The sequence below is a fragment of the Natator depressus genome, chromosome 5 (assembly GCF_965152275.1).
Source record: "Natator depressus isolate rNatDep1 chromosome 5, rNatDep2.hap1, whole genome shotgun sequence".
NCBI classification, from domain to species: Eukaryota; Metazoa; Chordata; order Testudines; family Cheloniidae; genus Natator; species Natator depressus.
This window is the reverse complement of record NC_134238.1, coordinates 106682394-106707955: the sequence shown is the minus strand read 5'-3', so window position 1 is coordinate 106707955 and position 25562 is coordinate 106682394. Positions and strand designations below refer to the sequence as shown.

At 38.0% G+C, this 25562-nt stretch overlaps 1 protein-coding gene across 12 annotated transcripts in view; it reads left to right on the top strand.

Moving 5' to 3' along the window:
* NFIB (nuclear factor I B) overlaps nt 1-25268 on the top strand; it is a 334297-nt gene extending 309029 nt beyond the window's left edge. For 8 of the 12 annotated variants that reach the window (XM_074953399.1, XM_074953409.1, XM_074953400.1 and 5 more), the window contains 2 exons: nt 7246-7334; nt 21613-25268. In XM_074953399.1, the coding sequence (XP_074809500.1) occupies nt 7246-7334; nt 21613-21742 (219 nt within the window). In that variant the 3' untranslated portion in view covers nt 21743-25268. The remainder of the gene's footprint in view (nt 1-7245; nt 7335-21612) is intronic. The other 4 variants (XM_074953411.1, XM_074953406.1, XM_074953408.1 and 1 more) reach the window with 1 other exon arrangement.
* The last annotated feature ends 294 nt before the right edge of the window (nt 25269-25562 follow it).

Genomic DNA, 25562 nt, shown 5'->3' with positions numbered 1-25562 from the left:
ATTAATCTCTGCCATTATTCTCTATTCGATTTTAAATTACGTATGATTGTATATACGTGTGTGTGTGCGCGCGCGCACGCACACATGCGTGCTTACATACATATATATATATATATAAAATAAAAACAATTAGGTAATAGTTGGTACTGTTGCATGCATTGAAGGAACAAAGTACTTTAACCACAAACTAAGCTTTTTAGCAGTAGATAAATACGAATACAGTATACATAAGTGCAGAATATATAAAATAATTTTCTCATGAGTTAGTTGTTACCTTCATCCTCTTAAATCCTAAAAGGCTCTCAGAGATGACAATGCCATACATGTTCATTATCCAGAAAAAAACCCCACCAGAAATTGTCTAAATGACTTCAGTAGATAAAGGTTATCCTTTGGTAAGGCAGAAATGAGATTGATTTACTACGTCCTTTCATTACTTTACAACAATTTAAAAGAGAGCACTTTTCTTGTGGCAGGTTCTGAATGCATTTAGTTTAAAGCAGCCCATGATGAATGAAAAGGAAAATCAAGGGGTACATGAAATAAAGGCAATCAATCATTTTATATTAGCTGAGAGAAATTCTAAAGTAGAAAGCCAGTGGTTTTAGTTCCAGAGAGATCTTTTAAACATCCACTGTACCCTTTAATACACATTGACCTCTTAAGAATAAATATTGCACAGGTAGGTTCTTTTACTTTGTTGGAGGGGCTTTATAGAGATTTATTCTCTCAAGTTATGAGAAATATTGATGTGTATTATTGAGTGCTTTTTTTGTTGTTGTTTAAAAAGAACTGCAATGTATCCTATATAAATTATAGTAACAACCATAAATTTAAGCTGTTTGTTATTTTGTGACTCTCTCTTATAAATAGTCTTTCAACAAAATAAAATGACAGTTCAGTCGAATTTCCAGTAAAACAATTTATAGCACAAAATTGCTGGAATACTTGCATTTAGATGGGAAGCATTCAGTATAACTTGGAAATATTGTGTGTTTGTGTGTCTAGCACCTTTGGGAGCAATACATTTGCATTTACTGATCTGAATAGTGAGAAAAATATGCTATTACACATGTTACTTAGCATGCTACATTGGTAGGCAAAGTTTTGAAGAATTATAAATCTATGCAGTATATTTTTGTTGTGATCATTGGTTGGTGCTGGTTGCTAATTGCCTTGAAATGACAGGTATTTCAAAATTGGACATCAACAACAACATAACAAATTTCTTACTTTAACTGCAACTAGAAAGTCATCTACATAAGTAGATCTGCATTAGAAAGGTGCTTATAAAACACCTTAATGTTTTGTTGTAAAAAGTAGTCCTTCCCCAGCCCCCCAAAATATCAGTTATAAATTGTTAATGACTACTTGGTTAGAACGCAAAAGTTTTCATTAATTCATTAATCAACATGCAAACGTTATTAACTATTAGTAACGGAATCACGGGGATGTTGCTTAATCAAATGTCTCCTATTTAATCATAGTTAAAATTTTATCTTAGAGTTAGAATTTTAGTAAGGGCTTTGTTCTTAACTTTGCTGTTGGAAGTTGGTGAGGTCACTATATGAATTCTGCTTTGGCACACTGAACTATCTATGCTAAGAAATGTCTTTATTGACATAGGAGTTTTGCATAAAAGGAAGGTTGGGTAATCTTCACAGCAGTATGTCAGCACCTCTCTCTCTCTCTGTCTCTCTCTCTCTCTCTCTCTCTCCCCCGCCCCCCTCCAGCTCATATACACATTGCTTATATTTGAGTTGTCGCAAATGGTTTCCAAGTCTAGACTCACAGAAAAAGTGAAAAATTAGAGTAACGGAGTCAAATTCAGCTGTGGTACAAGAAAGCTCAACTCTTCTGAGCTCTGTGGAATTGTGCCATTTGAGTCCTCATTCTTGGGAGTGTATAGTCATAACACAACAATCATTAGTAAAAGAGTTCAATTGCAAAAGTCCATGTTAATGGACAATAGGGCAAACTTCTGATGGATGGATCGAGGGATGGTGGCATTTCCTTAGTCTCATTCAGTTTATATCACTGTGAATTCACAAAATACAAACTTTATATCCTTGAAACTATAGGCTTCTTAGTGTCTGATCAGAATTGCTTCTGGATTTAAAGTTGTTATACTGCTAGAAACACCAATCCTGGATTTTGCCTATTTAAAGAAAGAAAAGAAAAGATTTATCTTTGTGTTCATAGCATATAAAGGGTAACAGCAACACAATTGGTAAGCTTCCTATTGAAACTGAAGAAATCAACCAAAAGAGTACTTGCTCTTGGCCATGATATTGTTATCCTTAATTATTTAACTTTTAAAACATCTTTGAGCTTCTAGAAAAAGTAAATGGGAGGACATTTTCATTCTTTCATTAAGAAAACAGGCAGGCAAAGACAAATGGTTTTAGTGACGAAGTTATCAGCCTGTGATACTAGTAACCTTTAAAACTTTACTTTTTCATATACACTAACTAATATTGGGCCAATAACTGAGCTGCTAAACTCCTCAGATCCTTGCATTACTTAATACAGCTGCATGGATTTCACTGGATTGGGCTTTAAGGGTGTGGTATATGTTATGCATGATTTTCACACAGCTTTGACATTTATTAAGGAGTCATGTTACCATGTATATGATGATAAGAAATATTTTTGACATCATAAATGTATTTTAAAACTAGAAAACTGTTAGGAGCTTTTGATCTTATTTAATTGTTTCCTCCACACAAGACTACTCTTTTCAAGCAGTTTCTCCAGTAGGAAGTTGTTCTTTCCATATGCATCCTTTAGTTGTTGCATTATGCTGTTCAGAATGGAAGGCCCTTCATACCATGTATCACTGAAAATGTAAACTGAAATGACCACTGAAAACAGTGTTTTGGTTTTAAAATGTTTTCGATGCACCTTGCTTTTGCTTCAGGCAAAAGACTGAAAGAAGAACACAAGTGGACTCTTAAACAGAACTTCTCAGTAAAGTCAGGAAACAGGTTATCAACACTTAGGCTGTTCTTATTGTCTCTCTTATCATAATTGACAGTTTGACGTAAAACTTGATCACATGACTACCAGGGAGGTATGTAAATGGATAAGAGGTCACCTTTCACATATGCTTGCTGGAAAGGAAACACATTTAAAGGAAGTTTCAGTCAAAACAATGACAGTATGCAAATGTTTAGCTTTATGGGCTTTCTCAAATAACAAAAATCATAGCAGTCTCCTATCACTCACTCACGCACTCTTTCAAATATATGTTTACTTTTACTGATGATCAAAGGGGCATGAAATGAAGATTAATATTAGTCACTTTATTAAAATGTCAAAATATAAAGCCTGCTTAAATATTAACCCTTACAATTATTTAAAGGTTTGAATCGTGGGATTGTAACTCTAATGTAAATGAGGGTTGTGTGGCTAAAACTCTGCAGGATGATTGTACTCCCCAAGTGTCCAACGTAAACTAAAAAGAGAAAGGAGATTCAAAGTAAACATTCAGGGTCCAAATCAGGATTGCCCCTGTGGCCCCTTTGCACTGACATAATAGGGCTGAGGAGCAATCACATGCCCCCCTGAGGATTACTCCCAGCACAGGGAGGCAGTCTCTACAGACTCTGTGCCCCTTCCCACTCAGTAAGAGTTGGAGTGGGGGTGTATTCCAGGGGTAGTAATGGGTGTGCCTACAAGGCCCGTTAAGGCTGCCTTACCCTGCTTTCGGTACATTTGCCTCTCCCCCCGGCAACTCCAGAATTAGGCTCATTGAGAGGCAATTTTTTTCTCCTGAGGATAATTTTCCTTGTCCTTCTTGTATGTGGTTCTGTGAGAGAGGAATTTAAAACACTTGATTGTGTGTCACACCATCATATATATATATATTCCATATAAGAAACATATTTGAGAGGGGAATACCTATGTAGAAATGTTTTAGAAAGCTTGTAAAATGTTTGATTGGGACAATTGCTTGAATCCCTTTTCTTGAACACCAGGGTGCCTTAGTTAACAAAAGTCCAGCTGAGAGAAAGGGGGGGGGGAGGTCAAACTAGAGGGTCAGATCCTTGGCTCTGGCTCAGGCTGCTTTGTGCCACCTCAGCGATGTAAAGTGGTAGGAGAGCTTGTCGTAAAGGAGCAACCAGAGATTCTCCCTGACAGAGGGAAATCCTTGAGTGGCATACAGGCAGCTTTGTGCCACTTGCTTCCCCCATCCTCTACATAGAAGGTCTTTCAAGTTCGTGTTCCAGGGTGGAGTGAAGTGCACTGTGTTCTATCTATCTGATCTCTAGGTAACGCAATGGCATTTGCAGCTTGCATAATTTTAGTGCAGCCCTTAGGTGCACTAAATGTAAGTTTAGTTACATAAGAAGTTATAAGTTACATTGGGGGCTGCTGGCCTTTCCCTGGCTCCAGAATGACCTAAATTAACACAGAATAGTCATAATACTAAACTCCAATGTCTCAGGTACTTCCAAAGCTAGAAGCAAGTGTTGTGTGTCCCATTACAAAGCTGGAAATCTCCCTTTTCAGTGGCATGAAGTTCCCAGATGAGAGTCTGGGCGGCACCTCTTAGAGGTGCAGCAAAGACCTCTCAGTCCTGGGGGAAGGAAGAGAGCTAAGGGGCTCCTCTGGGCTTGCCCTCTGAGGACATGTTTGCCTTTTTACTGCTGTCTTCACATTGCCTGCTCCATGGAAATCTTCTCCCTCCCGGAATTGGGGCTGTTAGGCCCCCTTTATACTACTCCAGCCCATTGACCTGGAGTAAAGATGCCAAACTATTTCTACCCTGGCAGGGACACAGGATATCAGATTTTAAAGTGATATTTCTATGGCTATTATTGACCCCAAACTAAATCTTTGTCATACGGGTCTCTAGATGGTGATTTTGGAGAGGAAATTCTACATGAGGAGTAGAAAAGAGGAAACATTTCCCTTGTAGGTTAATTTTGAAAACAAAATGGCGGCTGTTTGAAGCTGCTCAGAGATTTGGAACATTAAACTTAAGCCACATGGAAGTGGTTTAGTAGACAGGTGCTGCATTTCTAGGCTCATGATAGAATTATTTATCACATGCTTCTCTAATTTAGCACATGTGTATATATGGTGGGACAGATGAATTTACAGTATACCAATTTACACCAGCTGAGGATCTGGCCCTGTATGTATCTATATATCTGTATGTATGTATGCATGTCCTCTCTCTTTCTCTCTCTCTCCCTCTCTCTCTCTCTCTCTCCCTCTCTCTGGTTACAAATTATGAAGAGGTGTGTGCATAATAAATAAAGTGTGTCAATAGCATTTATGAATTAGATTCAAAAAGCTCTTAGAGTTTGTGTAATTACACATTTAGGATATTTGTTGTACATATTAAAATCTATATGAAAACTGCAGGAGGAAAATTATTGCTTATGCACAGTAGCTGATTTATTAAACTGTAATGTATCAGACATTTATTGTTTTCCTCAAATACCAAAAGGAGTTAGATTATTATACAAACTAATTGTTTGCCAGATTTTTGAGTTAGACAAGTGCATAAAATCATTCAGCAGCAATAAGTTCTGGTTTTGGCATTCTTATGGCTTATAACTGGCCAAAGAGTTTTGTTTGGATGGTTTGGTTTAAATTTTGTAAAAAGGAAAAAATAGTTTCCATTTTTAAAACTTTAGACATCATGTTTCAGCTGAAAGTGAATTTTTATAACCAAGTTGTAAGCCTTTAAAATATGCTTTTATAATGAAAATGCTCTTAAGTATTGTAGCACAAATATAACCATTATACTACTGGCTAGAGTATTTGAACAGATATATTTTATTATGTCTTCAGAATAAAAATAGTGCTTATAAAATAGTTTCATACAGTGACTACGGAAAAATGCACACACCTACCCCTTTCTTTGAGCATATTTAATATATTCTTTACAGTTACACTCTAGCAAACTTTTTGGACTGAATGTTTCCTTTTCTGGTTACTTTAATGTAGTTTAGTCATGCTTATAATAGACTTCAGAAGGTCTCTTAGAGTTCTTTAGGTAACAAACAAGAAACAAACCTTATGAAAACAGACTAGCATTTCCATTTCTCAAACCTCAGCTGCAGGAAACTTATTAGTGTAACAGTCAAGACTGCAATATGGTCTTGTCTTTAACATATGTATTTATCAGGAAAGGACTGTAGTTAATTGTGCTACTGTGTAAATAATTTCTTTTAGTTTGTTTGCCATAGTCTGCAACTTTTAAAAGCACTTAAAACTTGCATGGAGAAAACAAGATGCATTTTATGCAATTAATCTTAGTGATCAAGTTATCTTTAATTTGAAGTGGTGTATTATGCAAGATGTACAGTAATTTATTTATAGCATTGCTATGCAGAGGTTAAAAACTATGCTTTTTGTATGTTTTCGTCTCAAGCCACATAAGTTTACTTTCTTAAACATAAAAATAAGCAGTATATCTTTTCAATAAATCTGCTAGCACTGTAGGGCAGCTGTTAAACAAACAGAGCTGTATAGGGTTACACGAACAATCTGTGAAGGGCAGAACTGATGATTTGGGGATCTGGGAAGAATTTGTTTCAGCTTACATTTAGTGCATTCCTCACTATATTTAAATATAATAAAGTATTTTAAATGCTATTATTTTGAGTCCTGAACAAGATTAGATTATCTTATCACCTCTTGCTAAGTAATACCACTTTCAGTAACACTAAATTAATAAACCTCTATTACAAAATACATTTACCCTTCTAAAACAGTAAGATAAAGGCATATAGTTTGTGTAATTTGGGGATTTTTTCTATAAATTGCATGTCTTCTATGATTCACCAAATGCATGCTTCAAGATATTGATTATTTTTGACCTTTACCTAGTACAGATTACTTAGTACATTGCATATAAAACACAGCATTTTGATTTTCTTTCTTAAAATATTTCACTATTGAATATTAACATTTTCTTTTATTCCAGCTCAGTTTGTAATCTAATAATGGCTAATTGTTATGTGCTAAACACTAGTTATCTTTTATGCTTTATTAATAGAGGAGCGTATTAAAGTAGCATTTTCTTAAAATTAAAAAAAAATAGGAATTTTATTTTTCAGTGTAATGGGTTTTTGTTGGTTTTTGGGGGTTTTGTTTGTTTTTAAGTTACTTTTTGGGAAAGTAAGGTTTGTGCCATGTACAGTACTAGTTTGCATGTATTCATTTAAATACTAAAATCTGTAGTACTGCTCGATCCATATCTGACTGCTAGGTTTCAATTGACAGCTGAGGATTTGTGACTGGACCATGAATCAAAACGGCAGGCATTTATACCCCAGTGCCAGTGAGGATACATTGGGAATTACTTGGCAAAGGTAACATTTTAATTATTTCCAACGCTACACTACATCTAAAAAAGTTACATTGAGCTGCAGTATCTGTTTTTAGCAGGCCTCCAAGAAGGAATATATGTCAAAATTTTAACCAAAACATCTATGTATAACATTTCTTTAATACACATTTACATTATCTTTAATGTAAATTGAACTGTTAGAATATACTATAGTTAAGTACCTGGGATGCCAAATGTTTGCTGTCAAGTGCAAGGCATTTGTATTTTTAAAGGACTGCAGATTTTAGGACTTAAAAAATCGAATCACAGTTTAAAGAACTAAAGTAATATATTTTGGGGCTTACAGATTAATATGCAAAAGACAGTATGATTAAAAACAATAGGTGACTAGTATAGCAGTTCTCTGATGTGGGTGCTATTTTGGGAATGAATAATCATACTATCCATAGAAGTAATTCGGAATAACAAGTTTGGGACAATTGGTATAGATTTAGGTCACTAACATGCACACGAAGGTAAGATGTAAACCATATCCTTTATAAACTAAAATACAAAACAATTAGAATTCATTATTCATGAAAAGTAGTTATTTTCTTTGCATGCTAGAGAAACCTTAGCTATTGGTACAGAATCAATTACACATATATTACATGTATTACTGGTTATGGTAGTAGTAGGGGGGTGTGTGTGTGTGTGTGTGTGTGTTTAAAAATAGGTGAAAGATAATAAGCAATACCATTATGAGATATGTCAGTCTTTCAGTTCTTATGCAGAATATGCAGAATTCCCTTTGATTTACCTCACTGGGGGGAAGTTATACATATGAGGAAAAGCCTGCAGATTTGGTCCCTAACAGGTGAAGCAATCTCTCCCTACACTTAAAATAATGTTATATACCTCTCGGAGGTATGTGTGTACAAATATGACAATGTATCATTGCTATCACTTCCAAATAATTCATGTACATATGTGTGTGAGTATGGTTGGATACATAAAATCTTGCTGTGCAGTATACTAGATGACATACTGTTTTACTGTTGATGCTAAAAGTTTTTTTTTAGTATCAGTTTGGAAATGTGATATTTGAAATGGAAAGTTGGGTGCTGTACATGAATCCAAAGTTTAAACTATTAAACTAGTATTGCTGTACCAATATTACACAACAAATGACCTTCCAGCAGTTAGTTACTTGCTTGATTGCATGTATTTTCTGTACTTTTTTTCTAATAATTTTGGAGTCTGGTAGAATTCTGAAATCATGTTGAAAGAGCAAGGTGGCCAAAAGAACAGTTTTTCACGTCAAAAATCAAATAGTACAATGAATGGAAAGTTAACCTAGTGGGTTCACCTCAACTCCTCAAGGACTGATTCACATTATAAATCCCCATCACATGATAATTGGTAGTTTTTATCCTTACTTCTGTATTATTAAGAATAATTTTTATTCTTACTTCTGTATTATTATGAATCCAAACTGAGCGACTATAGCACAGAGTGTAACTTATTTCCCCCCCACACACACACACACAGAGTGTGTAGCTTTCTCAGAACATTAATAGGAGACTGTAGATTGGACAAGAACTCTCAGTTTGTGAGCTAGTCATTGGTGGACCTGATTCTCAGATAGTGTTAATCAGTGTAGTATTATTGACATCATTGGAGCTAGACAAGCTGAGGATCTGGCCCAGTGTATTGTGGACTTCAGTTGTCATGCCTACCAAACGTGCTCCTTGGCTGTAAGTTGCTAAAAGAGAGGAGGGGGAAAAAAGACATGTAATCACATGTAGGTGAGGGTTATTTTTAAAATGTAGCCTTTGGGATACAGATACTCTTTTCAAACATCTGTGGAAAAGAAAACATAAAAGCATAAATGGGAGATACGATAACAAGTGGGTAGTTTTCTTGATAAAGTCTTTATATCATTACAAGAAAGAAACCTTGGAGCAATAAATTCTTTTTGAATGTTTGGTAAAGCAATATTTCCTTGTTAAAAAGGAAAATGGAAAAGTTTTCTCCCACAAACTTGTTTGATCAGCATTTCCTCCAAATCTGCAATACTCATTTGGATAGTAAATAGAGTGACTTTTTATAGAAGGCTTTCATGGTTGTTTTAAGTTGCAACAACGAATATGTTGTGGTGCACTGTTTTTTGAGAAGTCTTGTTGAATACTTGTACTCACTGAGGTCAAAGAGTTGGTGGTGCCTGAAAATGAGCTTTTCTGTGTGTGCATAGATCAGGTGATAGAAGTGACCACATTGAAAGTTTTCTCCATGCTGCACTGTCAGTGACCTCCCCCATCCCCAACTTGGGGAGGACCACCCTCTGAGAGGGTGAGAGGTGACAGGGTCCCTATGCTTGTTCTTTTTGTATACTTCGTCTTATCATTGGCTGCCAGTCATGCCAAACAGTGCTAAATGATCTATAGATTTTAAAACTAACTGGTAATTTTTTTCTAGTAAAACGACAAGCCTGATGTAATTTCTGAAGGAATAGTAATATATATTTTTCAAAAACATCAACTTCTAAAATCACTAGAGAAAGACAACGTGAGTTATACGAAATGAGAAACTTAAGTCCTCAGTGTGCGTATTTTCAAAAAAAGCAGAGTAGTTATGTGTATGGATAGTTATACAAACTTAGATGTATCCTTCAGTTGGTTAAAATAAACATATTGGTGTCAGTGAAGGAGAAGTTTACATAAAACATCTGTTCAACACCCTCAACAATAAACAAAAACAGGTTTTAAATATAATAGTTGGAAGTAATTTTATTTTGCTCCTGGTACCATGATTGCCTAAGACTGGCAACATTTTTATTATCTATTTATTGGTATATGATGTGTTTGTTTGCACTGAACATTAGGACCTCAGTTCAGAAAATCATTTAAGCACATGCTTAATATTAAGCATATGAGTAATCCCATTTATATAATGCCTAAAATTAAGCACGTGCCTAAGTGCTTCACTGAATCTGGACCCTATACTTCATTCTTTTTGCTGTACAGATGAAGATAATATAGGGGGGAGGGATAGCTCAGTGGTTTGAGCATTGGCCGGCTAAACCCAGGATTGTGAGCTCAATCCTTGAGGGGGCCATTTAGGAATCTGGGGCAAAAATTGGGGATTGGTCCTGCTTTGAGCAGGAGGTTGGACTAGATGACCTCCTGAGGTCCCTTCCAACCCTGATATTCTATGATACATCTATGATTTAGAACTTATCTAAACAAAGGTCATTCAGACCTTTGCTGAGGTAACTGCAAATAGTTAGACTCAAGTTGGAAAATAAAGTTTCAAGCACTGCACAGTAAACAAAAATGGATGCAAGTAAAACTTAAACCATGAGTGAGTGAGAGAAGGACTCCGTGAAACATATGGGCTGGGTGCGTGATCCACTAACCATTATTTACCCACAAGGTTAGTCACATTGACTCCAGCATGATTAACAAAGGGATGCAGGATTGGGCCTTTGTATACTAGATTTGAATATTTCCCAATAAGCCTTTCACAAACTGTAAACAAACCACTAGTGGTAAAATATACATTTTATCACAGATATTGTTAATTTTCCTATTATTCTCAACTACTATAATTTATATTTTTAAAAAACTGTTGCTCTTAAGGGTTAACTGTTACTTTAACATTACATTTACACTACCCAGGCAAATGCACTAGGCTAGCATTTCCTGCCTTCAGTTTGTTATCTTGACACATAAGTACAGTACAACAGCTGGTTTGTTCCTGGAGCTCCTGAGGGGAGCTTTATTCTCAGAGTGCTGAATTTCCTTTTCAGCTTTAGCTGTAGGGGTGTTCAAAATGTTCAGTTTTTTAAGCAGCACTCTTTGCCCCTAGCACTACTCTGGGGCTGTGATAATAATGCAGATAAGGCAGTTGAATGGAATAATCTCCAGTTCGTGGGGGAGTGGGAGGGGAAGTGGAAATTGCTTGGAGTCTTTTCCATACCACACTACCTTGTGTCTGTTAGAATCTAGTGAACATACAAAGTCACTAACAACTGAATTATCACTAAGTGTTTCTGTAGTTATCTGTTGTATTAAAAAAAGTTAACACATCTGAGCAACAAACACACCTGTTAGATCAAGGACTTTTTATTTTATTTCCACAGTTCATATTTGTTTGGGATAAAAGTACAAACTCAACTTTTGAAACTAAGAACAAAGAAGTGAAAATCTTCTGGTGATAAAAGTATTCACAGCAGACAAATGCAAGGATTTCTGGTCTTTTTCAATTTAAATCGCTATCTCTTATAGTTTCACCCAACTCAGTAATAAAGAAAGATGTGCAGAACATTATGTTTCCTTTCCATCTAGGCAAACATCTTCAGAACACTTCCTAAGAAATTAATTGTATTCCAGCCAGACTTGCATGCTGCCATCCCACAGGAAATGGGTCAGCAATCCATTAAGATGCCATTAGATAATCTAATTTGGAACTTAATCTCTAAATTAACCATGCTCCATACTTGAAGCATACTTGAGAGAAAGAAAAAAAGTTTATGTTTGAATCGATAGGGGAGCCGAAGCGTGAAGAAGGCTGTTTGTTTTTTCTGTAGCTGTGGTCACGTCTCAAGCCGTCTGGTAACCAGGAGAAACCAGACATGATGTAATTCCAGATTGAACTTGAACTTCAGGGACTTAGAATGGGGGAACAATGGACCATAGGAATCAATAATGTCCATTTTCCACATGATTATGTTTGGAGCTTTAAGTTAACCTTTATGGGAGAATCAGCAAGATCTGCAGTGCAACCAAAATGAGGTGATCTAGAGACAAGATGTTGAGTAAAGAAAACAACTTTTCCAGTGATATTTTCTGAGTAGCACTGCAGATTCCAGCAGGATTAGGAAAGTTCCCGCTCTGCAGTAAACCGGTTGCCTGTTCTGAGCACTCTTTGTTCACTTAGGTAGGACAAACTTAATCTTACATTTCCTGTCAGATGATTTTTGGCAGCAGTTTTAGGGAAGGAGGAGCATTTACAGAAAATTCCCAAGTGTAAACTGTACCTTTAACTCGTTAGTGACTCTGGAATTTTACCTACTAGCCATTTTATCTCAAGTTGTTTCATTTTAAGCAATAAAAGTGCACTTTTTTTGTGTGTGGCAAACAAGATGTTCACTTGCATTTAGTGTTGTGTTTACTAAACAAAGAAACTTCTGATTGTGTTTACCAAAGTGCTAACACATAGCATGTAATAAATTACTGTTTTAAATGATAAAGTTAGTTGTGGAAGAAGAAAAGAAGTATAAAATGCTTTAGCTTGAAATGATTAGCTTTAAAAAAAAATTCTATTCAACGTTTTGAAAAAGAAAATTAGTGTCATGTTAGAGAACAGGAATACCCAGTTTGGGTGCTGAAATGCAGCCCTTTAGTTAACCTTTCCTTTGCTGCATTGCAAACTTTTATTGTTAAGTGGAATTTTCCTGTTTTCTTGTTGTTTATTTATTTGGCCACATATGTTTGCCTGAAATTACAGAATCTGTTTTTCTCAGAGGTTTAGCTCACATAAAAGAAACAAATCATCCCGTGCAAAACATTCATGTGTGTTTGGTGAAGGACTCTGTTAGATCTCATTCGTTTGTTTCCTCTACCCACCAGCCCTACTGCAGGGACCCCAAAACCCATGTATCTCTGTGTCTACTAGGAACCCTGTGCCTCTGCACTGTCCCTGGGAACTCCCACCAACCTCAGCTTCATGGCAGCTAGCTCTCCAGCCAGTTGCTGCCCCAGGCAATCTCACCCTCCCTCAACCTAGTCAGGGTACACAGTGCAGAGTGGACGTGCACCAAAATCTCAGTCTGAGCTAACTGTGCTGAGCACTTTTTGTGGTATTCATAGGAGGATGCATGTCTCCTGACCCCCTTCACCTGTTTTTCACTCTAAACTCACAGAGAAACTTCTTCAGGTCCATGAGAGGGAAAACAATGCCTCAGAAGCAGAACTCCTTTGCCTCTACTTCCCTGTGGAATTTACATCTCATCCATCTGCTAGATCGAGAGGATGATTTCTGCCCAACTAAAGTATAAAAAGCTTCCTAAGTTAAGCAGAGATATACTTAACATAGTATCTCTTAAATGAACACCCACTTCTGAGGTAGAATGTGGCAGCTGTTTAACTGCACAAGCTAACTGCTCACACACCAGTTCAGGACAGAGAGTGACAGAAAGTACCGTACTCAAGAGAAACTCAAGGGAGAATTAATAGAGGAAGAAATAACCAAATTGGAATTTAGCCAGGCCACTGGAGTTAACACCACTACTCCTGCAAAGTGGCATATAATCTTAATGTCCACAAGTGTTTGGAACTTTAGCTTCATGTCTCAATTGAAGGAGAGCATTTTCAAATAGTACATTGCCCTCTATTGCTGTGCTGGGGCATTGGTTCAATTCTGACTCAGAAGGTAGAGCATCCCTGCTACGTTGTCAACATCACTTCCTTCAGCATCAAGGTGTTGCTAGCTCTTTTAGCCAAAGTACTGATCTAGGCTGGCCATGATTAGCTTGTGAGAGCTGATATGATCATAGCAAAAGGTGGTAAGGCTGCATCTAGAAATGATATTTTAGGTCAGTGGTCTCCAAACTGTGGGGCATGCCCCCTGGGGGGGGCATGAAGGAATGTTTGGGGGGAGGGGCCCATGGCAGGGCCTGTGTCAGCCCCCATGGGGAGCGGGGAGGTAGCGCCACCCAGCCCAGCTCCGGCCAGGGCCGCAGCACCATTGTGCTCCCAGCCCAGCTCCTGCACCAGCCACAGCTCCACTCCACCCTCAGCTGCAGTTTGTCTCCTCCCACAGGCCAGCTCTGTCCTCATTCCCTGTCTAGCTCCAGTTCTGCTCCCAGCTCTGCCTTTACCGCAAGCTCCGCTGCTGAGCCAAATGTGCAGTAATGGAGGTGGGGCGCGGACAAATTACATTACGGGTGAGGGGCGGTGTGACAAGAAAAGTTTGGGCACCATTGTTTTAGGTCTGCTTTTTAAGAGATCAGAAAATGCATGTATCAGAGACTTTTTAAGCTTTTACAACAGAAGTATTAACTGCTGGAGACTTAACTTGATATTGGTGCAAGTCTTGATTACATTTATTCTTTAGTACAGAGTAATTTGTTTATTACTCTCCTCACATTAATATAACCTCCACAGTGGACTGTATATAAATACTGTGCTGCTTATGGTCAATTCCAGTAATATTTTAATCAGGGATTCTTGAAAGAGCACTTAGTATTTTTAGAAGAAAATCCTGGGTGAAATCTTGATTGCATTAACATGTGAAAACTGTAATGGAAACTATTAACCCCTAAGACACTGGTAGAGTTTGTCTTTGCTGTTTTATGACATTTGTGAACAAAGAAATGATGATTGCAGAACGCATCTATTGTTGAAAAGTCTAGTTATTACCAGAAAAGGCCGCTGCTGCTGCTATTAACATTATTATGAAAGGATGATGGTTCATGGAGTTGGTAGTGACACTGGTAGCCTCTCCTTACAACGGTGCTGGTTGGAATCTAGATATGTAACTGAAAGCTCTTTTCTGATGGCTGCTTATCCTGTAACCTTGTTTAGAAACTTACATGGAATGCATATAGAGAGACAAGGTGGGTGAGGTAATATCTTTTACTGGATCAACTTCTGTTGGTAAAAGACACAAGCTTTCCAGCTTTCACGGAGCTCTTCTTCAGGTCTGGGAAATGTACTTAGAACGTCACAGCTAAATACAAGGTGGAACAGATTGTTTAGCACAAGTAGTTAACACCATGTTTCCAGGGACCATTCACACCTTTCCAATCATGGGTTGGGGAGTGTTAGTGGGTTATAGATTGTTGTAATAAGCCATAAACCCAGTGTCTCTATTCAGTCCATGATTTTTAGTGTCTAGCAAAGTTATTAATTTAAGCTCCCAGGCTCATCTTTTGAAGGTGTAGTGCAAGTTTCCTTTGAGGATGAGGACTGAGAGGTCAGCTATAGAGTTATCACTTTGTTCAAAGTGTTCACCCACAGGTGATAGGGTGTTTTTGTCTTTTATCTCCTTCCATGGTGGAGTGTCCTTGTTTAGTGAAGGTGGTTTTAAGTATGCTAAGATGTATACCTGGACTTTTTCCTTGGAGCATATTTTGTGGTATCTGAGTGCCCGGCTGTAGATAATAGATTTCTTGGTGTGCTTGGGATGGTTACTGAATCTGTGAAGGTAAGTGTGGCAGTCTGTGGATTTTGGACACCTAGGATGAAAATATCATTGATCTCTCTCAAAAAAAAGGGGGGGGGGGCAGAAGAACTCTTCTGGTTCTCCCCATGTTAGTATGGTATCAGATCCTGTGGTGGGGCAGTAGTTCAGTTCCTTGGAGAGTACAGATAATTCAGCTCTGATTAGGAGTAGTCTTAACAAATTGATGATGTTGGAGTGTCACATAGAATCCATATGGTGGGTCTTGGTGCTGTGGTTTCTCCTGGATGTGGTGTTCTATGGGTAGTGGAGGAGTTGTAGTTGGTTCCCCTTTTTGTTTTTGTATTGGATGGCTGCCGTCAGGTTTTTTGAGATGCATTGATGATATTTTCATTCTCTGTACAGACACCTAAACTCCCTCATAGATTTCCACCACAACTTCAGCAACCATCATCTATCTATTAAACTCTCTCTACAACACTCCCACACTAGCATCAACCTCCTGGACACCACGATGAGGTTCAACAGTGGAACTCTACAGACAGCGATATACAAGAAACCCCTTGAAATATGTGTTAACTACCTATGCTAAATAATCTGATCCACCTTGTATTTAGCTGTGAAACTCAGGTACTTTTCCCAGACCTTAAGGAGAGTTCTGCATAAGCTAGAAAGCTCGTCTCTTTCACCAACAGAAGTTGGTCCAATAAAAGATATTACCTCACCCACCTTGTCTAATATCCTGGGACCAACACAGCTACAACAACACGGCATGGAACAAGTTTGTAGCTCATCCCCTTATCTAGCGGGCAGTTATTCATGTCACAAAACCTACCAGCACAGGGCTCAATGATATCTTTTAGTCAGATTGCATAGTAAGAAGTGTTCCCTCTAATTTTTCCCACCCATGTGCGGAGTGAATTTTGTTATGTGTACCAATATGGAGGTAATGTGTCACACATAACCTCCATGTTGGTGAACATAACAAAATTCATGTGGTGAGGGTAGGGCCAAGGGGTTCAGAGTGTGGGAGGGGGCTCAGGGCTGGGGCAGAGGGTTGGGATGCGGGGAGGTGAGGGCTCCATCTGTGGGTGTGGGCTCTGGGGTGGGGCCAAGGATGAGGGACTCAGAGCTGGGGCAGAGGGTTGGGATGTGTGGGGGGGTGATGGTTCCGGCAGGGATGTGCAGGTTCTGGGGTGGGGCTGGGGCGTGAGAGGGTTGGGGTGCAGTGGGGCTCCCCGGGTTTATGGTGGGGAGAGAGGACTTCCTCCAGCTCTCTCTCCCCGCAGCAGCACCTCTCCCCTGGTTGCAGCAGGGCCAGGTTGGGTCAGGGGAGGGGTGCCTGTCCCCCGGCCATGGCAGGTCCAGGGCTGGGTTGGGGTTCGGGGAAAGGGTGACCGTCCCCGAGCCACGGCTGGGGCTGGACTGGGCTGTGGGAGGGGCACCTGTCCGCCGGCTGCAGCAGGTCCGGGGTTGGGCTGGGTCAGGGCCTGGGGAGGGACGCCACAGCAGGTCCAGGGCTTGCAGAGACGCATCTCTCCCTGCCACAGCCCTGAGCTCCTGCACAGTGCTTAATAGGCAGCTGCGTAGCCGCGCAGCTTAGAGGGAGCTCAGATAGTAAGGACAGCATGGAGCTGCTCTGTCCCAACGGGAGCACCAGGAGGCATTCTATCATAGGGAGCTGCCGTTTGGGGCTGCAGAGGCAACAGACCTTCTACAACTCTCTATAGCATGCAGCTCACTCCCCTCCTCCCACAAAGCCAGCTCATCTGCCTGTTGTGTGATGGGCACAGCTTTGATGTGCCTTCTCTCTACCCTCCTTGGGCACCCTGTGGAAGAGAGAGGGGGCTGTTTCTCTGCTTTCCTGAGATCAGGGGTTGCCATTCTGCCTGGCAATCTGATCAGATCACACAATGGTGAGGTGAAGGGAAAGTTATCTATGCTCTTCACACCATTTCTACCCACATAACAACCAGGCAAAATTTGGGCCACAATTAGCTCTACTTGACATTTTTGTTAGGAATCTCTTCAGAAAAGCCATGGATGTAATGGGTGTGGAGATTAAACTTTCTTACTCTCACAGAAGTTCCCTCCCAGTCATGGTGGAGGGATGATGTCAGGGTATTGCAGAGAACTTCTATCCAGTCTGTGCCTGTTCTGTGGATAAACGGAAGATCTTGATCTCCAGATCTGTCTGTTTGGGCACATATCATGAGCACTGAATTGCCATCAGTGTTTTCACTCATAAGCATCTGACCCACCAAGTGGTGGTTGAAAGTTGAATTGCATTTATCATACATTTTACTGTAAGAAATGCAAAAGTGTAACGAGGCTTCAAAATCTGAAAGACAGACACAAATACCTTGCAGCTTAAAAGAGCCTGAGTTAGTTGTGATTTAGCATTCTGATTAATATTATTTGTATTACCACTGCACTCACTGGTTCCAACCTGGACTGGGGCTCCATTGCATTAGGCACTATTCTTATTTCCACCATTTTGGTTTAATTCCCTTCCCTTTCCTGCATATATTCTTATACTTGAAATTGACCATTTATAGGTGGTAGGACAGGTCTGCCCCAGGAAACATCATTATATCAAACTGAATTCTCATAAGAATTGCTCCTTAAATGCATGACTAGTTCTGAAAGCTCTTGAAACCATTCACCTAGAAGTGCCAGTGCTCGAAAGCAGGATAGATTGCTGGAAAAGACTGTAGGGACAATCCTCCATTGCCGGGGGAAGAACTAGCCACTACCCAGCAGTTCAATTTAGATAAAAAATTATCAGACACCTATGCTGTGATTCCATTTCTAATCAAAGCACTTGTATACCATTGCACTGGCATGTTTTGCCATTTGTTCAGTTATTTGCACTGTTTTCCCTAAGAGTATGAACTGGATACCAGAACAATCTATATCGTATAATTGTTAACTTAACCTACATACTGGTAGTAAGAGGCTTATAAAACTCATATGGAATCTGCAGAGTGTTAACCTATGAGATTTATTCTTCCCCAAAGATTCATAAACCGTATTGACAAATATATTGCATGCTGCATTTGTGACATGGTCATAATGTAAGATGGGAGGTTTGAAAGGTTTAAATAAACATCTAAATTAAATTTGTTAGTTATACTGCAGCAACAGTTCTATTAGTCACTTACTACAATTTATTTTTATTGAACATTTTCCAAAAAAATAAAGATCTGTGTCTCCTCTGTATAATGCTGGATAAGAAAGCTGCTACAAATAGTAATTTGTTCTTTATCAACATAAACTGCTGTCTTTCATATACTGTTGTCATTAGGAGGTTGTCAACTGAAAAAAAAAAAGTCAGATCAACTTCCAGCCACTAAAGTACACAGTGAATTCTCCAAAAAGATAACCTGTAAGCAGTTTATCTGGACTTCTTCTTTGCAATGCAAATTATTTACATTTCCAATCCCATGTTGAATCTGCCACAGAATTTACATTCTTTTAGTTTCTCTTCTGTTTTAAGTGGCTAAGACCACAAATCCTGAGCAGTCTCTCTTTAGAATGTTTTTATTTATTTATTGCAATTTTCTATTATTATGGTTTCCTATACACAGATCAGCATGGAATCATTTTGGTTGTTTTTACTAGCTGTCACCTCATAATGCATTTTTAACATTGCTCACATTAAAATGGGATAATGAACAAAAATGCATTGTGGGACACAAATAGTGAAGGAAGATGAAGAGAGAGAGGTTGAAACAATTAAGCCTCTTACATGAGATCTTGGTATTGAATATTTTTTTGGAACCCTAATCTTTTCATCAGATCATATGGGGCAAATCTTTCATGTATAAATGGATTTAACTCTTTGTGCATGTTTTAAGATTTGTTGCGTAACTATCTCCATTTTTGAATATCGAGCATAAAAATTCTTTCTTAGGCAAACAACAATAAAACATTGAGTTCACCAAAGTTCACAGACATTTTTTGAGGAAATAGGAAATTTAAGATGATCATAAAGTTTTACTAGATTTGCAAGATCTAAAAACTCATGTGAAAAATAGCAGCACTTGTGGGCATTTTTCTAGTGGGATACACATTAGCATTCAAGGATTTGTACATTTTGCAAATGCTGTTGGGTGGTATTGTTTCTATAGACATTATTACATACATCTCAGGGTGATCATGATCCATATAATTCACTGAGGCAGACCAATCTTGCTCCGATGGGAGTTTTACCATTGATTTCAAAGCGAGCAAGATTGTGAATTTAAGCCAAAATTTTCAAACTTGGGTGTGTAAAGTTAGACATCTAAAAACTTGTGGTCTGATTTTCAGAGGTGCTGAGCACATGTAGTTCACATCTAAGTCACAATTTAGAAATTTTGGCTTTAGTTTCTATATTACACAGAAGTATACTTCCAAATGAACTGAGTTAAAGAGATGAAGAAGAAAACAATATTTGACTAAAGGGAAAAGGTGACTTTTTCCCATAGTATTGATTACCTGAGGAACATGTTCAATGGACTTTTCAAAATAATTATACTTTTCTATAGTTGGATAGCAACAGTTGAAAAGATTGCACAAACTGCCAAATATAATCGTAATTATTATTTATACACTTTAAGATCGATAAAGGGGATCTGTTTTCCCCTTAATGCATACTCCTAACTCACATTAGCACTAACCAAGCATGTGCATGTATATGGGGAAACAGGATCATGAAGGGACGATCACAGAAATGGTAGGAAAAAATAATTATAGCTTCCCTCATCAAAAATATAATATGGGTATCAGATTACAAAGTTAAGCATATACAAATGTTTTGCACAAAAAGAACATATCAGATACACAATGTATGTTCACAGATTAGACTTGTATGCACTTGAATAGACAGGTGCCAAATGGCTACATGAGTATGCAAATATCTAGTGTGCACACACCCACTGGGTATTGGAGTACATTTGGTGCAATAAAATAGGTATGAATTAATTGCTTGCACAGGTGTGCATACCTCATTTTGACAATCTGACGCAGAATGTATGTTTCCATTTGATATAATGGTTTCTCTCTTATCATGATTATGTTTGCTGAACAATATATGGCCAAACTTTCCAAAGAGCTTCCTGTTTATTTATCAGCTTCCTGTTAGGCACCTACATAAAAGGCTGGATCTTCAGAGGGCTCAGGTCTTTCAAAAGAGCTTTTTGGAAAATCTGGCCCCAATTGTCAGCACTGTACACTTTTGGAAATCTGACCTGGAATGAATAAGTGGCTGATCTTGCAAATACTTTGCCACTGGGTGTAATGCTTATTACTAATAGTTACTACTTGGTAAAAAATTGCAAGTTAATGGGACTTAGATTGCTTAGTGACACAGGTGCTATGTTTCAGAGTAACAGCCGTGCTATTGAATATGTAGGTTTCTAAGTCACTAAGGCACTTTTGAAAATGTTGCTCTACTGTGACTTCATGGTCCTAATTTCTACATGTGACAGTAAGTATTTGTTCCTTGGCTATTGCCATAGGACTGTAATAAGGAATGCACCCTGCTTTTGAAGATGTCTTTAAAAAGTATGTTTTCATGCATTAAAGCTAAAAACATTTCTTCTTCGTCAGAGTCTGCTCTGATTTTGGACTCATGCACCTCACAGGCACATAATATAATGGAGAAAGGGGTTGAATGGTGTGATAGAGGGGATAGAAGGTGTATTAAATCACAGAAGAGATTTAGATTATACATTAAATGTGTATTTTGTGTTCTGGTAATAAGCAGTATAACATGTACACTATAAGGGATTGACTAGTTCTTAAAATCACAGCAGCAGTTTCCTATGAGTTCTCATAATGTAGTTTTTTTACCTGCTCCATAAACTTGCCTCTTTAACTTGTCTGGGGCTCTCATGGAATAAGCAGGCTATTTAGTGTATGATTACAATAATTCATATTAACACATTTACTTTTGTCTTTCAGTTGAGTTTGCAAAGGAAGTCGTACACACTTGAAGTTCAAGTGACATTCACAAATTTACCATCTTAAATTTATCTTAAATAGTGTTATTTATAATGAATACTAATCTGAGTCTTAATCAAATTTATGATCGTATTGTTGCAACATTCTTAATCTTTATTTTGTGTTCTCTCTCTCTCTCTCAACAGTCCTGGTACCTGGGCTAGCTTGGTCCCTTTTCAAGTATCAAACAGGACGCCAATCCTGCCGACAAATGTCCAAAATTATGGTTTGAACATAATTGGAGAGCCTTTCCTTCAAGCAGAAACAAGCAACTGAGGGAAAATGAAACAAAACAAAAATTAAAAAGAAAAAAGAAAGGAAGACAGGACAAAAAATGAAACTGAAGAAAGAAGAAAAATAGACCAGCAATTGCAGCATTTACAATCACTAATTCCCTTAAGGTTGAAACTGTAATGACATAAAAAGGGTCGATGATATTTCACTGATGGGTAGAATGCAGCCCCTGCTAAGTAGCCTTTGTTATATGAAGTCCGCTGGGAAATAGATGTTCTGTCTCTGACAATATATTTTAACTGACTTTCTAGATGCCTTAATATTTGCATGATAAGCTAGTTTTATTGGTTTAGTATTCTTGTTGTTTACGCATGGGATCACTATTCCTAGTTATCTCACAAAACAAAGGCTAGGCGGCAGCAACAGAGCTGCAAGAGGACAAGGGCTGTGAGACAGCCGTTTTCTCAACACTCTGATTTCTAAAAGTTTAAAAAAAAGAACAACTCTGTAGCCTTTAGTTATCAGAACAGATTTATTAAACTTTGGCCCTGACCCCAGCCGTTTCTAGCATGTTACCTAGTTTGGAATTTTCAAAGTCAGTATGAACACAGGCTCTCTGGAAGAAATGCCTCTCTGTAGGTAAAAGTGTTATCTCCTCTTGCAACAGTAAAAATTAATTTACCTTTTTACCCACTAAAGAAATACTTACAGAGGCAAGTGCAATTTAAAAATTATATCTAAAGGGGAACATCATTATAAGTCCTTCAGCCCTTGGACTCTAAATTGAGGGGATTAAAAAAAAAAGAATTTAAAATTACTTGGTGCAAATTTATTTTCCCCTCAGTTTTGAGGGCATTAAATCAAGACAAATCATGTCACTGAGAAGAAGAATTTAATGGAAACACAGCACTTATGTTGGTTTAGCTGCTGCCTCCATAGAGGGGTAGGATTTATTTATTTAAAGTTACTGGTTGCATCAATAACCCATAGGGTGTATGTAAAGTTCTATAAAATCTGCATCATAGAGACGAAGAAAAAGGCAAATCCATGTCACAAAGGCAAAGCTTACAGTTTACAGACTGGGAATAGCAGGGTGGGGGGTAAAATATATTTAAACATGCACTCTCAAAAAAAAAAGTCTAATCACAGGGTGCTGAAAACTTGCATGGTGCTTTCAGAAATTAGCCTTGTTCAACACATTTCTCATATTGACAGAACAGTAACGTGCATGGGCAGACCCATTTTGCCTCTATGTCTCTTAAAACTAATTAATTGATTAAAAATACTCTTTCCAGTAATCCTAATTTGCACGAAGTTATAATGTCCACATTACGTGCCTTGCCTTGAAATCTTAAAAAAAAAAAAAAAAAAAAAAAAAAAGTGACATCACTCTACTTGTTTTGCTGCATTTATTATTTTAAATCTTTACCATTTTTATGACAAAATATTTTGTACTCCAGATGGGGGGAAAAAGTGTGACATCATGGATTTTTTAGACAGTTATACCCTTTATCTCACATTTATAAAGCATATCATGGCTGTGTATAGTTGCCGCTTAAAAATTGTAATCGACCAGCAATATTTTCAGTATTTTGGTGTTTTTTCTATTAACCTTTCATGTTTTTCATCTTCCAATTAATATTTGGGGGGGGGGGGGTTCAAATTTATACGAATTATGCAATACCAAGTTTTGCCTATGTAGGTAGTGCTTTTAGCTGTATTGGTTATTATAGGTAAGTACACAGATTTAAAAGAGGAAAAAAAGAATAATGTATGCTTTTTTTTGTTTGTTTTAATTGACCAAAGTGGGTACTGCTATTTTTGCAGTGTGATGAGGTCCTTTTGTGTACTGAGAGATGGACAGGGGATTTTTTTTATACATATATATATATATACATATATATATATATATATATTCTGGGGAGGGTGGGGAGGATTTTTAACACTTTACAGTGTAGCTGTGAAGCCGTGCACCCTTAGCCAGGCAAGGGCTGCAAAGCGACTGTTCTGCCTACTGTGACAAACTTTCAAATAGGTTCCCTCTTTTTAACTTCCCACCTGGGGTGCAAGCTGAACTCATTTCTGGATTTAAAAAAAAAAAAAAAAAAAAAAAAAAGGATTCTGTTGGAGGCAGACTTGACTTGAGGAAATTGTTTTACTTTTTTATTTCGAGAGGTCAAGACCCACAGCGAGACTGAGTCTCTTTCATTTATGGCAAAGATATGGTATTCCAAAATGTACACTTTTAGAGGGTGTTTTTAGCTAGAATGACATGGAAACACACTGTCTTCTATGAGATGCACATAGTGGGCCACATTCTTTGTTGGTGTAACGCCGTTGATTTTAGTTGACTCCAAAGGAGTAACACCAGCAGAGAATTTGGAGCTCTATATTTAAATGACTGGTGAATACTCTTTTTCCCTATGTCAAAGAGTTGGAGTCTTTTTTAGTTTATTAACACACATCATCTGAACACAGGCATCTACCTTAGCAAATAGATGCCACAGGTTTAGAATTTCTTCACATACAAAAGGTCAGATGGAAAGCTGCAGTTCTGTACTGTAGCTTGAATGGAATTAGAATACAATGTAAAGAAAAGTTTATTTCAAGTAAAGTAAAATCTTACAGACCAGTGGGCCTAATGCTGCAAACCATATGTACATAAGGACTCCACTTTACAGCTCAATTTAGGGAGCATTTTCCCATCAATAGACACCCTTTTATTGGGGTTCGGATGCAGGGGAGAATAGACTGCTGAGCATTGAGCCCCCTGTGGGATAACTGAGCCCATAAAGGCTGCTTCTATTCCAGCTTTTTGTCTTGAAATTTCCCGTTATTGGTCTACCACTGGGATGCAGCTCTAACAACGGTAGCACTGCTGAACGCTCTCGTGGCTTTTAAGTGCTGGCATTTTTACTATTGTGTCATCCAACCCTGCTCAGAGCAAGTCTAGATGACAATATAGTTAAAAACAATGGCAGATGCCAGCACCTTGTCTCCATTCGCGCACCCACCATCATTGCTACCTCCATTGGAGCGGTATCAGTGGGACGTGTTATAAGAAAGCTGTGTAGGCAAGGCCTAAAAGGCAATAGAGAGAGAAAATAGAAAATAAAAAATCCTCAAGATTTATATTTAGATAAATTAAAAAAAAGAAACCAACTTTATGTTGCTCTTTTTCTGAGCCCCATAGTAAGTGAATTTATTCACTAAGTAAGCGGCTGTTAAGACTAACTGAAACGTAGTAACCACCTGGAGGATCCCTTAGGCTGTGGCCTGATAAAATAAGCTGCGTATTGTTCTCTCAGCACATCACTTAATAACAGTTCTGAAGCATGGTTATGTGCTGGAGCACTGTATTTGATTATCCCATTCAGTAAGATGTCCCTTTAAACTTTGACTAGCACAGCAGGATGAAACCAAGGCAAGTCCAGACAATAAAGTGCAATAATTTAAATGATGCTTATCCTTGTAGATGGCGGATGCTCTTAACTGAACTTTTCATGTATCTTTGACCTACGGTGTGAACAAATCAAGCTTACAAACACAGACTTTTTTTTTTTTTTTTTTAAGTCAAACTCGCTCCGTGTGAATGAATTTTCCTCAGTGGAATGTTAAGCTACTCTGTGGGTTTTTCTGCCTACCTCTTTAATATAAAGGCCTGTTTTGAATAAAAGAAACCCAAACTTCCTTTTCTTTTCTTTTTCTTTTCTTTTCTTTTTTTTTTCCTAAGTTCAAAAGTCAAAAGATTAAGAAAATATCGAGGACTCAAATCCAGTCTCTAGCCTCCTCCTTCACCAGGAAGTGTATTCTGACTAAATCAAGCCACCCCGTTCTATGTGCACTGTTCTGCCTTTATTAA